This window comes from Planococcus citri, chromosome 2 (assembly GCF_950023065.1).
Source record: "Planococcus citri chromosome 2, ihPlaCitr1.1, whole genome shotgun sequence".
NCBI lineage: Eukaryota > Metazoa > Arthropoda > Insecta > Hemiptera > Pseudococcidae > Planococcus > Planococcus citri.
The window spans coordinates 49,035,167-49,050,561 of NC_088678.1; the positions used below are offsets into that span (position 1 = coordinate 49,035,167).

The 15,395-nt window shown below is 35.4% G+C and overlaps 1 protein-coding gene across 1 annotated transcript in view; it reads left to right on the forward strand.

Annotated features, from left to right (window-relative positions):
- The first annotated feature begins 642 nt into the window (after nt 1-642).
- The window catches only part of LOC135836239 (uncharacterized), a 33,208-nt gene continuing 18,455 nt past the window's right edge, over nt 643-15,395 (forward strand). Inside the window, exon 1 of the mRNA XM_065350941.1 lies at nt 643-1,179. Within this exon, the coding sequence (XP_065207013.1) occupies nt 1,090-1,179 (90 nt within the window). The 5' untranslated portion in view covers nt 643-1,089. The remainder of the gene's footprint in view (nt 1,180-15,395) is intronic.

A 15,395-nucleotide genomic window follows, 5' to 3' on the forward strand; every position in this document is an offset into this window, starting at 1 on the left:
TATATTCCCCGATTTAATTGACGTTTCCTTTTAAGAAATTTGAATTCTCACACTGTTTGTCAATTTCACTTTTTATGTATATTTTGTCGGTAATTTCATTTCAAACGATTAATTAAATTAAAATGAAATTATTATGTAGTAGGTAGGTATGTATGTATTATTATTACTCACGTAGAGGAAGTAAATGCCCCATTTAAATAAAATATTCATGATATCGAATCGATTCTTTCAAAAAAAAAAATCAAAATAATGTTTCAAAAAGCGTCCAAAATCGCGAACCGGATGTATGAGCGATCGTTGGCGCCTACGGCCTACGGTCGAACCCGCCTCCGCCGCCGCACACCCATCAAAACTAATATTTCGTATACCTTAAATTAAATTTATCAAAACAAAAGAATCCGCAATCACAAGATTCCGTTAATATGACGTCACAAGTTGATCGGCTGGAGTGATCCGCGACCGCCCAAAACCTTATCACTTCGCGTATACATAGAGACATAGAGGAGAGGTGTGCAGGGTATATTACGTAAACACATACATACGTACATGCACATACGATTGATCTTGAGAGATCGCCCGGTGCAGAACGCTACCAAAGGGTGGGAGACGCGCGACTTGGTCTTCGTCGTCGCGTCCAGGTCCAGCAGCCAGCCTCCTGAGCCAGCAGCAGCCGGCACAACGCGACTTAACATTCATTTGGCGAGTCGCTCCATTAAGTTAGCGATGGTTAAAACCTCTCGTCGCTGAGGTCATTTCTTTAGTTTAGTCGTCTCAACGCCGCAAACAGTCTACAATCGCGTGTTAGTCGGTTAAGGTTGTGCGTCGTCGCCGAAACCGAGAGAGCACTGTTTGTCGAGTGATAAGAATCAGCTGTGTTGTGTGCAACGCAAGTTCTGTATTTTTTTTGTCGAGTGATTTAAGAATACCTATACCTTTTTTGCATTATCATTAGCGGTTATTTTCATAACTTAATAATTTTTTTCGTGTTGTCACCGTACGTACGTTGTGTTTTGGTTCGGTGTTTATTTCGGGAGAGATCGATTCGGCAAAAATTTCTCGATAGTTACATTATCGCTATTTTTTCGTAGTATGGAACGCGAAAGTGAACGCGGTATTTCGGAAAATATCATTATTACTATTCCATCAGTCGACGATAACGTCAATTCGTACCGGTTACAGGTAACTATTATACAATTTCTTTCATCATAATCATATTTTTTCTTCATCGGGACCAACAATTTTTCTCTTCGTAACGTAATTTTCTTCCTACATGATTGTGACAATACACATGCAGTCATGCAGTCGTCAGAGTCGATCTCATTTTACGTACCTACCTATATCTTAAATGGCACGTTGTACACAGAGCACAGTGCGATATTCTCGTTAATTTATTATCATAGTATCATTTTTTTACTCCTCCATTGCACCCCCAGTCCCCACCCTCACTCAACTAGAAATATTCTTAATAACAGAACTGTCGTCCATAAATGCGGAAGTGAACAGCTTGTTCGGTATAGGAAGTTTCACCAGTCCAAAAACAAATTTCATTTAATCTAATTTCTCGTAATAATATCTACCTATCCGTTCGACGTTATCATCTCGTAAAACAGAGATGATATGTTAATTATCTAGTTATACGACTATACGCATTTAGTAAATCCGTTGTAAAAGCCATAAGGTGTCCCGTTTGTCGTGATAATAACGACGACTAGATTATTAAATACTCGTAGGTACATAAAAAATCTGAAGAAAAAATTGACGTATTTCATCTTAGGGACGATGTACACGAGGAAGTATTCTTCATTATACTGTATTATAGTGAAACTGGTTCGATAAATGCGAAAGCAAAAAATAAAATGCAACTTTTTTTATAACTTGTTGAAATTCGACTGTAATATTCATTAAATTCTTAGAGTAATCCGTACTTAAGTCACCTAGTAGGTATTGTAGATCTGATCTGGGCACACTTACATTCTTGTCACCAGTACCAACAGAATATTATTTGTATTTATGCAGAGGAGGCAATAATCCTTGTAGTGCATACAACTGTTCGCCATCACAAGTCGTGTTGTTGTTTACAGTACGTTGCAGGATTTTATCAATCGAATAGGAAATTTGACCTTAGGTAGCGCTATATGGGCTCAATTTTTCACAGTAGATAGTAGACCTAGATACCCATAAAGACCTACGCATCGTTTGGCTTTTATACGTATAGTAAAGGTGATCGATGAAGGTAAATTATTCTAAACTTGTACGAGAGAAGTACCTACTTCGAAAAGTGTCTGCTTGAGTCTGATAATTATAAATAGATCTGTCAATGAGACAGAATTTCGCTAATTAATCTTACAGAGGCTTTTTCAACGGATTTGAAGAATTAGACTGAAAATAGAAACTATAGGTTTTAATCGTGATGTAATCTAATGATGTTCTATCGTATATATCGATGGATAAGCATAATCGTTAAGTGATTTTACATCAAAATGTCGAGTATCGTGATCGTCGATCCGATGTTTACTTACACACCCATGATTGTCGTGATATTGAACTAAAATATGCATGTTGTGATCATTTGTGTTCAATGTCTTGAATCGGGTGATCATTGCCCGATCTGAAAGTGAACAAATGGATTAGCTATACTAACAATCTTCGTCCTCTTGGAGTTTCCTGAATTTCAGTTTGAAATTTACTATGGCTGGAATTTTAAAATAGTGCCTCAAGTTGAGTTGTGGAGTAGCTATAATTTTTTAAACGAGAGGGCAAAACAAAGTTTTTAGTAACCAATGAAAAAATTGAAAATAATTTTCGTAAAATCGTTCGCAATAACGTAAGTAATTATTTTATAAAAATGATGATGAAATCAAATTTTAAGAAAGCAGTTATTCGAAAAGCATGCCTACAAATTTTCTTCCTGAAGGAGAAAATCATCCCCCAACTTTTGGTTAGCTTTTGAAGTTGAAGATGAATTTAGACAAGGTTGCCTTTGAGTTGCTATAAAAAAATTTGGTTCTTCAAAACGTAAGGTTACCTTGTCGTCTGTAAACTAACACAACTAATCACTTGGAAAAACTTCGATCACAAAAGGCATGAATATAAATGTGAAATTTTTCAGAAATAAAGTCAATACAAAGGTAAGGATGTTCAACACCCACCCTCTCCCTCCACTTCCTTCCAATAATACAGGAAAAAATAGAGAAAGCAGACATCAAGCTCTTATTATACCATCTTCATTATTATTCCTCGATCATTATATAAAACTTCACCACTTTCTTACTCGCCCCTTCTCGCATCAACACACCACATAAGCTATCAATTCGCGAAATAAATCAAGCCCAAGCCGTCGTGTAAATTATAGAAAATCTTGATAATCGGCCACCTACCTACACAGGAACTAGGTTGGCAGTGGGTAGAATTGCAAGCTCAAAGTGACTAACAGTGTGATCAATTATAATATAGAACTTGTGTCTGTTGAATTCAACGACCGACGAGATGAAAAATAATAATTATTCCAAATGGGTCATTTCATTTCGCAGACCATATAGTGATTATAAATTCATAGATATGCATACCTACCGAAGACCACGACGACGACTCTCGGACTAGGTTTTGATGAAATTCTTAATCTCGAAGCGTACCAACGAAATATACGAGTACGTACGGCCTTGACCACAGCGGTAAAGGTCACCAAAAGGGATCCGTATTATAGAGACTACTATACGTGCCACCTTCATCATATTTTTTAGAACACTGCTCGGTATATCTATCTATAAATAAAGAAATCCGTCGTGTTCCCAACATAAAATATCATAATAATTGGTTACAATAATTACGAAAATTCCGCAATACTTAACCTTGCACGTTATACTTAGATGTACAATGTACGATATCGTGCGGGCTATTTACCTATAAATAAAAAATCGCAGGCATCGATCAACGTGTGCGAGTTATGCGATAAAAAAAAGATACATTACACTTGAATTTTGAAAAAACCTTTCAATCAAGTTCAGCCTTTTAATTTCTGCTCGAAATATCTCAAAAACAACGCTTTCTTGAAAAAGACTAATCGTACACTCCACAAATGAAAACATTTATGCTTTACAAAATGAAGGTAATTTTGTATCTACATCCTAATTTTTTTGAGGGAAGTGGAGGGGAGGGGAGGGGGCTGATATTTTTTAAACTTTCAATACCTACCTACATTTTTGTAACACAAAACTGAAAAAAATCAAAAGTTTTCATACCAAAATTGAACACTATAATTTTTGAGAAAAAAAAATGGTCTCTCAACAACAGCCTCAAAAAATGACACACTTTTGACACTTTACAAAAGAATTAAGTGACTTGACAAAAATTTGAAAAAATCAAATAGGTACCTAGAATTTTGGAAAAAAATTATTTTCCAAAATGAAGTACCTAGCTACCTACCTAATTTGAAAGATTTTGCTCTCACTAAAAAAATTATAACAGCATGCACTGAGAGTCGCAAACAATTTTATTCGGAAATCAGATTTTTAATTTTTTTTTAAATTTGTTTTTGTAGCTTATCGAAATTTTGTTTAAATCCGAGATGACTAAATCAATAAATAGATTTCCTCACAAATAATTAAGGCACAAAAATGATGAATAAGATGTTCTTTGATGTTTGATACAATATTATCATCCCATCATACTTGATCTTTAAAGAACTCACATCCAAGAACGTGAGAAACAATTTTTAAATTGATTTTTATAAAAAAAAAAACAGCTGCAGTAACTGAAGTTTTGATCAATTTTCACTCAAAAATCAGTATAAGTCGTAGAAATAGCTAAAACAACTTTGATTCCATTGAATAACATTGAAATTGAGAAAGTAGTGAGCTGGAATTCTACACAGGCTGAATTTTTTCCTAAATTAGCATTATACACCTAGTCATAATGCGCATATAATTCAAAAATTTACTCAAAATCTGAAAACATGGATAATGGATATCGACCTTTACCTACTCATACGAATAATTTTTTAAAAAACCATAACAATCGATGCGAAAATAAAAAACAAAATGTCAATTTGATTCGTTGAATAATATCAAGTTAGTCCATTCGTGAATGAGACTACATACGCTATCAACTTTTAAATTCAAACATTTATATAGGAAATTTAATAAAAATTGGGCCGCATAATCCCTATTCCAGTACGGAGTTGACCCTGGGATCAAGTAGGTAACCGTAGTTTGAGAATTTCTTTACATACAATCACGTACCCATTTTTATAAAAGGTCACTTTTTAAACGTGCTTGTGACGTAATCTGCAGCAAGAGCTGCTATCTTCAATAAGTATTGATACTTTTGAACAGGTAATAGTGGATATTTTTTGGGGCCAAGTGGTTAATAGAACACATTTCAGGAAGGTGTGAAAAAAAATGAGTGATCCGGTTTTGAACGTGACTTAATTTTTTCTCACATTTTGGTAGATTTGAAAATAATATCTTTCAGTTTTTGAAAATGGAAAATAAATTTTTTTTCAGTGCATTTTTCAAAAACACATTGTTAAATGTGTAATTGTGTATGTGCTTTTTCAGAATTACAAATTTCAAAAAAATGTAAAGTGAAGTTTCACTACGAAAAGAAAAAAATTAAGAGAATGTTCAAAAATTTGATGAAAACTAAAACACTGAAATGCGGCTAAAATGAAGGACGAAACAAGTTTTCCATTGTTCAACACCGTAGGGAGGAGACTAAGAGGTAACTAACCTCATAGTCTACAGAAGTATGGCCAACATAAGTATAGCTGGAGATTCATCATATTTTTGTTTCGAAACAATCATTTGAATCATTCACAGGTTTCAAAAGCTAAAATACATTCAAGAAATGAACCACCATTGAAAGCAAAATTTAGGGCAACGTTAGCATTGAATTTTTGCTAATTCTACTGGTCGACTGACCTGGTACAGAAAAAATCATGCAAATCATCTCTTTCTTCTGCCAAATATGCGCACCTAAATACCAGTACGAAAATAACCGTTCGGTGTAACAATACTATTGGAACTGAGATAATAGAATACCAGCATAACGTGTTAAATAGGTACATATATGTATGATATGTAATGCACCAGGGTCACTAACCCAACCACGATCAGCTACATATTTCCCTAACAGACTTGATTAATAATGAAACACATTTCACTATCACCTCTCTCTCATTCACATCGTGCTACAAATAGACGTCGGCTCGCAGTTCGTATCTTCGAGCACTTTGTTTCAAAAGCCCCCAAGCGTGATTTGCGAGAGAGTAAGAGAAAAATTTGCGAAAATTCGATAAGCTACGATTCGCGATACCGGCGAAGACGACGTATACTCGTCGCGTCGTATACCTACTTATATTCTTCAGCTCGTCAACTCGTTTCCTTATTTAGAAATTCGAAACTACGAGTAACTCTATTACGAAGGGAAATATCAAGCGGTGTATCTTTGAGATGATCTCATCTCACACACACTTTACCGGCACTGAAGACCAGTCTTTGCGGTGATGGTTTTACGGTAAAAATTTTTTTTCATTCAAATAAATCCTAACCAAATGTTGCTTTATTTATTGCAAAATATATATCAGAGGCAGTCTGGGCACAAGGCAGGTATAACACGAGTACGCAAATCATACGCCTCAAGTCGTGATTCATAAACGAAACTTGTTTAGGTATAATGCACCGACTAGATACAAGAATAAATAGCCAACATCTATATCAAATTTCGGATATATTATTCACCTGATCGTCGTCGGTATAGTTTTTACGATCATCTGTGTCTATATATTATACGTACCTGCACGTCTAGCTATAGACCTTACGTACGATTGGTAGCTGTTACATTGAAAAAGGGCCGGAAAAAGTATTACCTGCCTATTTAGTGTTCGGTAATTCGTTTGTAATATACGCGGTTCGATAAAACATTCGTCAAACCTGTATGTGTGGTGTAGGTACACTATGTCTATGTACATGGGTGTTTAGAGGTATATACGAATAACGAAGAAATGATGTAATTTTACTTTCCAAACGGCCAAAACCCATCTTACACCGCCATCACCGCCGCCTCTTGTCAAGACTTAACTGTCCTATAAAAGTGTGTGGTGTACCTGTCAACTTGGTCACGTCGTCAAAATCACACTTCGTTTCAACTCGCAATAATTAGTAGAATTTTACTTTTCTATCGCCTTGAACGAGAGATACGTAGACGTAGGTACCTACGCGAGGTAAAAAAATTTTGTCCAGAGACACGCCATCTTCTTTGCTCTTTTCTTCCCATTTGCCCTCGTCACATTATTACTTCGACAGAGAAAAACGTGTTACGTACAAGCCAAACATTGCATGCTGGTTTTTTATCGATCATTGATCGATTTGATTATCATGCCAGATCTTGTTGATGTCGTGACATCAAAGTCGTAAGTTTAATGTTGTGTGTGCTAAATATCTCGGAAATGGAATAAAAATTTGTTTCGAAATATTGCACAGAGGTGTTGGGCAAAAAAGATTGCACCTCATTTTGAAGAAATTTTCGAAATTAGGTGAATCAATAAAAGCGATCGTATCATCGAATATTGGCATATTTTTCAAAAAAAAAAATTAATCTAAAACTTGACCTAATTACTTACTTTTTAGCACATGGATCTTCAAGTCAAAAAATTATAAACCAAAAGTCAACCAATCCCGAGTAAACCCAGTTGGATTTTTTTTTTTTAAATTTAGGTCCATGCAACAACAATCATTTATTAACGAAAATATATTTCACGTAGGTACCTACTTAATTTATACTTACACTATGAAAACAAAAGTAGAATTGAACGTTCAAATTTGAAATTTTTCATATCAATGGACATCAAAAAATGCTACAATAATTATCATTACAACAAAAAACTTACCAACTTATAAAGTTTTTTTTAGAGCATATTATTTTTTAAAATTTTTTTCTACTTTACGGTTTTTACCTCGTTTTCTATGATCATTTTCTGTGAATAGAATTAAAAAGACAAACAGCCATTTTAATTTACATTTTTTACAAAAAGATTTCTTTTTAATTTTTATTCAGTTGCTTATACGTAAATTTTTTTCCCAAACATTTCTTTTGAACCTTTACGTCAGTTACCTCTAAACCGAAAATTATTATTTTAATTTTTTTTTTCAAATAATTGTTCCAGATTTTTTTTAGTGTCTCTTTTTACTAAGAAAATGAGCCAATTTTTTCATCATCTTCAAAAACAGCGCCCCCCCCAAAAATGTCAATACTTTTTTTTCAATTCAAACGCCTATTTTTCCAAGTTGTAGAAGGGGCAGGGACGCTTTCGCCATTTCTCACTCGATTCCGCGCTGATTCTCATCAGTAACTTGACCCTTTGGAGGTGCTCTAGATTTGAGCTTTCAAAGAAAAATCATTTTGGAAAATGAAAGTGCTAAAAAATCTCAAATCCTTAATTTCCATTCTAACAAATGGCCAATGTTGATAGAAAATTATAATTTTTGCTAAAATTCCAACTTTTGGTTGAAGAAGAGAAAAATGAACTTTTTTTGGCAGAGAAATAACATTTTCAGAAAAAAATGAACATTTTGGCAAAAAACAAGCATTTTCGACAAAATTGAGCACATTTGCAAAAATGAGCATTTTTGCAGATAAGTAGGTACTTAGGTAATTCTTATTTTTAGTTGAAAATGTTTATTTTTAGCCAAATCAGTATTTTTGAAGAAAATCGAGAATTTTTAACTTGAAAATTAGTGTTGGTAATTTGGCAAAAAATGAGCATTTTTGACTAAAATTGAAAATTTTCAGCAAAAATTGAGCATTTTGGAAAATATTGAACATTTTGTGAGATGGTGATGATGATGATTTTCTAGACTATTCTTTTGGTAGAAAATGAACATTTTGATAGCTAATTTAAAAAAAATGAGAAAACAAAATTCAGTATTTTGGGAAAAAATTGAGCAATTTGTGGCAAAAATTCAAAATTTAGACCGTAAGAGAGGATTTTTTTTTATCAATTCATAAAAAATCTTGTAGGAAATCGGGTCGAAATATGTCAAAAAATTTGGCGGAATTGCGAGCTTTGAAGTGGTGGTAACTATACTTAATAATGTAAGTATTATACCTATAGTATAGAACTTCGGACATTCATTTTGAAAAAAAAACCATTTGATCACTTAATCAGATGTTGGAATATAAAGATGAACACACAGAGAAATAGTAAACAAGAACACAAATCCATCTAAACTCGCTGATAAATTTGCATTTTTGTGCACTATTTTTACCGTTTTTCTTTATGTTCATTTTCATATTACAACATCTGATTGAATGATAAAACACTTCTTTTTTCCAAAATGAAAGAAAGTTCTATGCTACATCTCGTGCTTCAAAGTAAAAATGTTTTTATTATTAGTTACCTTCTCTACAAAGCTCACAATTCCGACAAATTTTGTGTCATATTTCGGCCCAATTTCCGTTAGGATTTGATATAACAGGAGATGAGAAACACCCATACCATTTTACCATCAAAAAATGTTGAAGTATTGAACTTGATTTGAAAACATTTAAAAATTTAAAATGTTACTCAGATTGGAAACCTTCTCAGAAATGACATCAGTTTTTTATCACTGGTCGACTTGGAGTATGTGTGTATCAGGGGAGGGGGGAGATTCGGTACCAATCTATTACAAATCATCTAATTTGATGTGCGATGTGACGTGAATGAGAAAAGTAGGTACCTAAAAGAGAAAGATAGTGCGAAAAAAATTCTCAACAGAATTACGTCTTTTCCGGCGTACCTACTTTTTTACAAAGTTATGCGGGGCAAAGGTCAAGCAACATAATAGCTGAATCATCATCCCAATAAGTATCACTAAATTAAGAGTTTCTTCGAATCGCCCATCTTTTCGCTCGCGGGCATTTGCAGCAATTCCACAATAATACACCAATTACTCGACCAAAAACGTGCACCCATAACTTATAACAACTTTTCTTTCACGATGGAATTTGCGAGCAGAAAGTGAACGGACGTTCGCAATGAAGTTAGTTTCGATCGAATTAATTTCTATACAACCATTTACAACGTCTCCATACAAACGGTACACATCGTCATCGTTCTCAATATAGGTACTATAAATAAAACTAATAATAATGTTATCAAAATGTTAAAAACCTTGGCTTAAAACTAATTCGTATCGGTCGAGTAGAACGATGTGGAAAAGCAATTATATTTTTTTAATGAATCCATATTCGATACTTCTAATACTGGGGTATACTGGTACATACAGCACCAATCGAGCAAGAGCATTCAGCCTCAGCGACAGAGAGAAAAACGAGACTATTATACGCTTCGATAAAAAAGCACTTACATATACATCAAATCCGATTACCATCTGTGTACATGACCTTATCACCTTTTTTTCTGCCATTCCGGCTGAAATTTGAACGACTGCTCGATGCCTGTATGACTATGAAAAGCTATAGTAAAACCGATAGTATCCAATTTCTTGTAACCTTAAAACTAAATCTATTAAAATGCTTCTAAGGTTATCCTGCTCGTACGCAGAAGACTTCCCAACACCCGCTATAATTATCAGGTTAAACGATATAACAAAGAAATACATCAATTACTCGTTAAAATCACTCGAACACGAAAATTTATAACCTGCGTTGCTGACCTAGTTTGCAAACAGAGCCGCCGCCGCGTCTCTCGATTAAGTATTAAGGCAAAACAGAATTTACAAGTTTGCTTTTTGTAGAGTTATACCGAGTAGATAAAGGCAGATCTAGGTACCCACTACATGTACAGGGTGCGTAGAAATATCGTGTACCTACCCCTAAGACAGTTTTCTGCTAAATATTTCGGTTGGTCACAGTGAATGATAAATGATTGGTTGTTGGACTGAGATGATAACATTCCACCAACGTTGCCTACCTATACAGGGGTCGGCATAAGTTAGTATTCCAATTTGCACAAACGAAAATTTTTTCAAATAAAAATGAATTTTTTTTCTGTAGTGACATAGCGGAGAATGAAACTATTATTACCAAAGTGTTGGTGGGACTTCCACGAACACAACGCACTACCTACAAGACCTTCCATCTACTCATTACACACAAAAGGGTGTTAAAAAGAACGCATCAGTTTTCGAATATGAATACTAACTTATGCCGACCCCTGTATTTTCAATGAAACACTTTCTTTGGGATTCACGATATTTTTGCACACCCTGTAGGTATATAACCTATAATATGCCTATCAACAAGCTACTTCTATCCTTTAATGAATTTACAATTCCAGTATCTAGCGTATGGTGGATCGATTAAATAAGAAAAAAAAAACAACATTAATTCGATTTCATCATTATGTATTTTCGTTGTTCATCAAGTTGTCTCTGGGATCTAGCAACCTTGAATCGCTAATTGTATTCAACACATTCATTGTGTTCACGGGTCAACAACTAGTGTTTTAGATTACAGTGCGGTGTACGCAGAGCGCGCGCCAACGAGGTATATATTGTGCACTTGTATGGAATTCCAATTCTTAAAATGGTGTTTTTTTTCTCGTTCTTCTTCATTTTTCTTTCTTTCTTTTTTCTACCTCTATACGCACATAAGTACGTACCTATACTTGATGTCCAAGCACCAACTTCACGTATGGACAATACGATGAGGTACGTCTATGTACGAGTACGTCGAGGCTCAGGTTTTCGTATATGTGTAGGTACGTTTGGACAGGCACGCCACCACGTCTTCGTGGCCGTTATGCCTGCAACCAACCGAGATGTATTTCGTTACATTTACTCGCAAAATTTCACAAAGTAGTTAACCTCATTCGATGAGCATCGCGTAATTTAACCTAACTCCGAGGAGTGGCAGCGATGACAATAGAGATCAGCCAGCGAGCATATTCCCAAGTCTATACTCTGACCAAGACTGCAGCCCTTGATTCTCCGCGATCGCCGATCACCTCTTGTTTTTTTTTGCCAATATACTGGATGCTATACTTTAAACGACACTCGGTACTTGGTCGATGGAAGCCGTGTTCATAAATTTACATACCAGACGCGACCTTCGAATATGAGAAAAAGATGTACGAAAAACCACCACCATGCAGCATATCCGATCTGCAGTTAAGCATAAGGCAAAAAATAAGATAAAAAACGTTGCACCGTCATCAGTGGTTCGACTATGCAACTTGGTCAATTACGAATTCGTTAACTCAGTGGCAATTTCTTAGTCCACGATGGCGCATTTCTGTAGCAGATACAAATACAGAGCTCACAGCTCTGCTCTATGCCTGCTCGAAATCCGATCCGATCCGATTTTTCTCGTTCTAAGGTCGCTGCACACCGCTTTAAATCCACAAAATATGCAATAAGACGTGACTAAAACCGCGCTCTGTGTCCTTCCTGATCGAGAATTCATAAACCGTGAGATGCGATATCTTCATTATAAATCATCATCGCCATCGATGCGTCTCGACCTATCGCCAATTCCGAGACTAATTATAAAAAAAGAATACCTAACTTTTTCTACGATACGAAAAATTGTTACAGCCAGGCCAGGCCAGTCAGCGTTACATACGCGAACGTGCTTCTCTGTCCATCTACTCCTCCTCTCTCTAGTTCCTTTTTTGCAATGTATTATGAACATAGGCGCATTGAGGGTAACTCAGGGTATGTTTGCGTAATTTTTCATATCAGTTCGCAGAATTGATTTAAGGAAATGTGGAAGAATCAGAGGCTATATCGTCTTTATGGGACATAATTTGGATCAAAATATACCATCGTATGGTAGCAGAGCGTGGTTTTCTATCTCTTCAAATATATGTATAATTCAATCACGATTTCATAATTTGTACGTAATATTTTGCCACTGTGACAAAAATATTTCTGCATCCTCAGTATATTCAAAGCTCTAGAAAAAGATAACATTTTATCAGATGACAGATAAATCATGAGTTAATTTTATCTCTCATGCAAACGCTCGGGGATTTTAGGAAATTCGCAAATCTGAAATCTTGGTTATGATACCCAGAAATTGGGAGATTAACATCTCACCTCTTCATTCTTTGACCGTACCTAATCTCATTCTTGATTCTATTTTTCCGATTTTGATTATCAAACCAGTTTCTGAAACAAGTAGTCTACTATAGAGCAATTTATTGAGCTAAAGAAGTGAACAAATTTTTAAAATACTTACGTTGTTTTTTTTTACTTCTGGGGCCATTCAATGTCAATTTGACCGAAAAAAAACGATTTTGAAAGTCATGTCTTTCGATTTCGCTCAATTTTTTTGACAATGCCTACCCACCCAACAAGTAAGAAATCCGCAATAAGTTTAGTCATAGCCCCTCAGGCGACTAGTGGGGGGGGGGGCTTCAATTATTTTCACATTGTCTCGAGGTATACACTCAACTTCAGCAGCGCATGCCTCCAAAGCTATGATACTTTGATCAAAACTGATTTCACAGTTCAAAAAAGCATTGCATTTTGAACTTTTTAAGTATTTTGAAATTTTCAAAAGTAAAAAGTTGAACTTTCAAATTGAAAGTTTAAATTTCAAAATGACGCTTTAAGTGGGAACTACCATTTAAAATTCTAAAAAAAATTTCTATAGATGTGTCTTTTGAAGCTTTTTCGAAATTTTTAATTTTAAAGATGAGATTTTTTAATGGGAGGAAGCACCCCTCCCCCAAATTTTGGCAAAATTTTCAAAAAAAAATCTGGGGCATGTGATATATCGAATTGTATGTTTTAGGTGACGCTGAACACGAATATGACGTCAGATTTTTGATTGGAACCCATCCAAGGCCCCTCCCAGCACCTCTCCAAAAGGGGTAAAAGTCAAAAAATGGTTTCAGTCGTGTGACACATGAAATGGTATAAAAGCATACCGTTCAAAAACGTTGGTCGAATTGAGGTGGAATGACCCTCTCGAAATACAAATTTTTAAAAGCTTTTGCCCTCGCTTAATTGCCTAGGCCAATTTTCTATCTTATTTCTAAACCATGCAAAAAAACATTTTTGAAACTTCCATAAATTCAAAAAGGAAACAAACAATTTTTTATAAGCTCTGATGCGAATTTTAGGTGTCTATCCATTGGAAACAGTGGCGTAGCCAAGGGGGGGGGGGGCGAAGAGGGCCATGCCCCCCCTTGAGAGCGAAAATTTGAAAGAAAACATGCAAAAATGGACGTTTTTTCGTTGTTTGGACCCATTCTTTCAAAAAATTTTCGCTCTCGCTTCGCTCGAGCAGTAATTTTGCCTTCATTTTCATAAAATCACCACACATTACAATAGATTTTCAGAAAATTACCCCTCATTTTGATTTTTCATGCCTAAAAATCTGGTTTTGCCCCCTCCTTGAGAAAATCCTGGCTACGCCACTGATTGGCAAGATTGTCACTTCGTCTTTTATTTCACTTTAAAAACTCGTCATTTTATACGGCAAAATTGATATTTCTTTTTCTTCGCAAATTTTTCGTCTCTCCTCCCTCCCCCCTCCCCTCTCCTACCACCAATAAGGACACCTCTAGTTTTGTTCATGTCACGTTTATTAATTTTCGCGAAATTGAATTAGAACACAAAAACAAAAACCAATTGCACAAAAATCAAAACGAGAAAGATTTTTAAGAGGGAGGAAATAAAATTTTGAGGAACCCATTCGGTTCATCCGCCAAGGGCCCCCAACCCGCCCAGTCCAGTCGCCACTGAGTCTCCTCTCTTCTGTACACGGCCACCATAAACGTAGACGCAGGTAGCCATCATCATGCGAGTATGTTTTAATCATTAATCGTTTTACAATTGACAGATCATTCATTATATACGACCAATGAAACGACCTTTAAATGTGACATTTAACGAGATTTTTTGATTGTCAACAAAAACACGATTTTACCTAAATTCCTTTAATAAAAAAAGGTCATACACAATAAAGCGAGGTAAAATGCGCCCGTCTTTGACGCCAAAAAAAAAAAAAAGAAATAAAGAAATAACGATCGTATCGTAATTCGAGGGACCGAAAGCAGCGATGGCGATCGCAATGGTATTTTGATAGTAGGTAATTATGTACAATCACGATGGTCAAGCCATGCACGGTTCTTTCAACCAGTTTCCATCATAATTTCGCATCGACGTCGTCGTCATCGTCATCATGATGGCTGTGTCGCAGAGCGCTGAGCTTCCATCGACGACGTCGTATTCGCTGGATTTCTTACATTCTCATAATATTGCATTACCCTCCCTCTCCTCCATTCATCCTCCTGTCCATTGATGATCTTCAACAATGAACATACCTACACACGACTTTACCTAAATTCAATTCTGTTCGCAGCAAAGGTTACGTACTCATGTATTATAAAAATATTACCAACGAGAAAAAAAGATTATACGAGTATACGTGTCATAATAGGC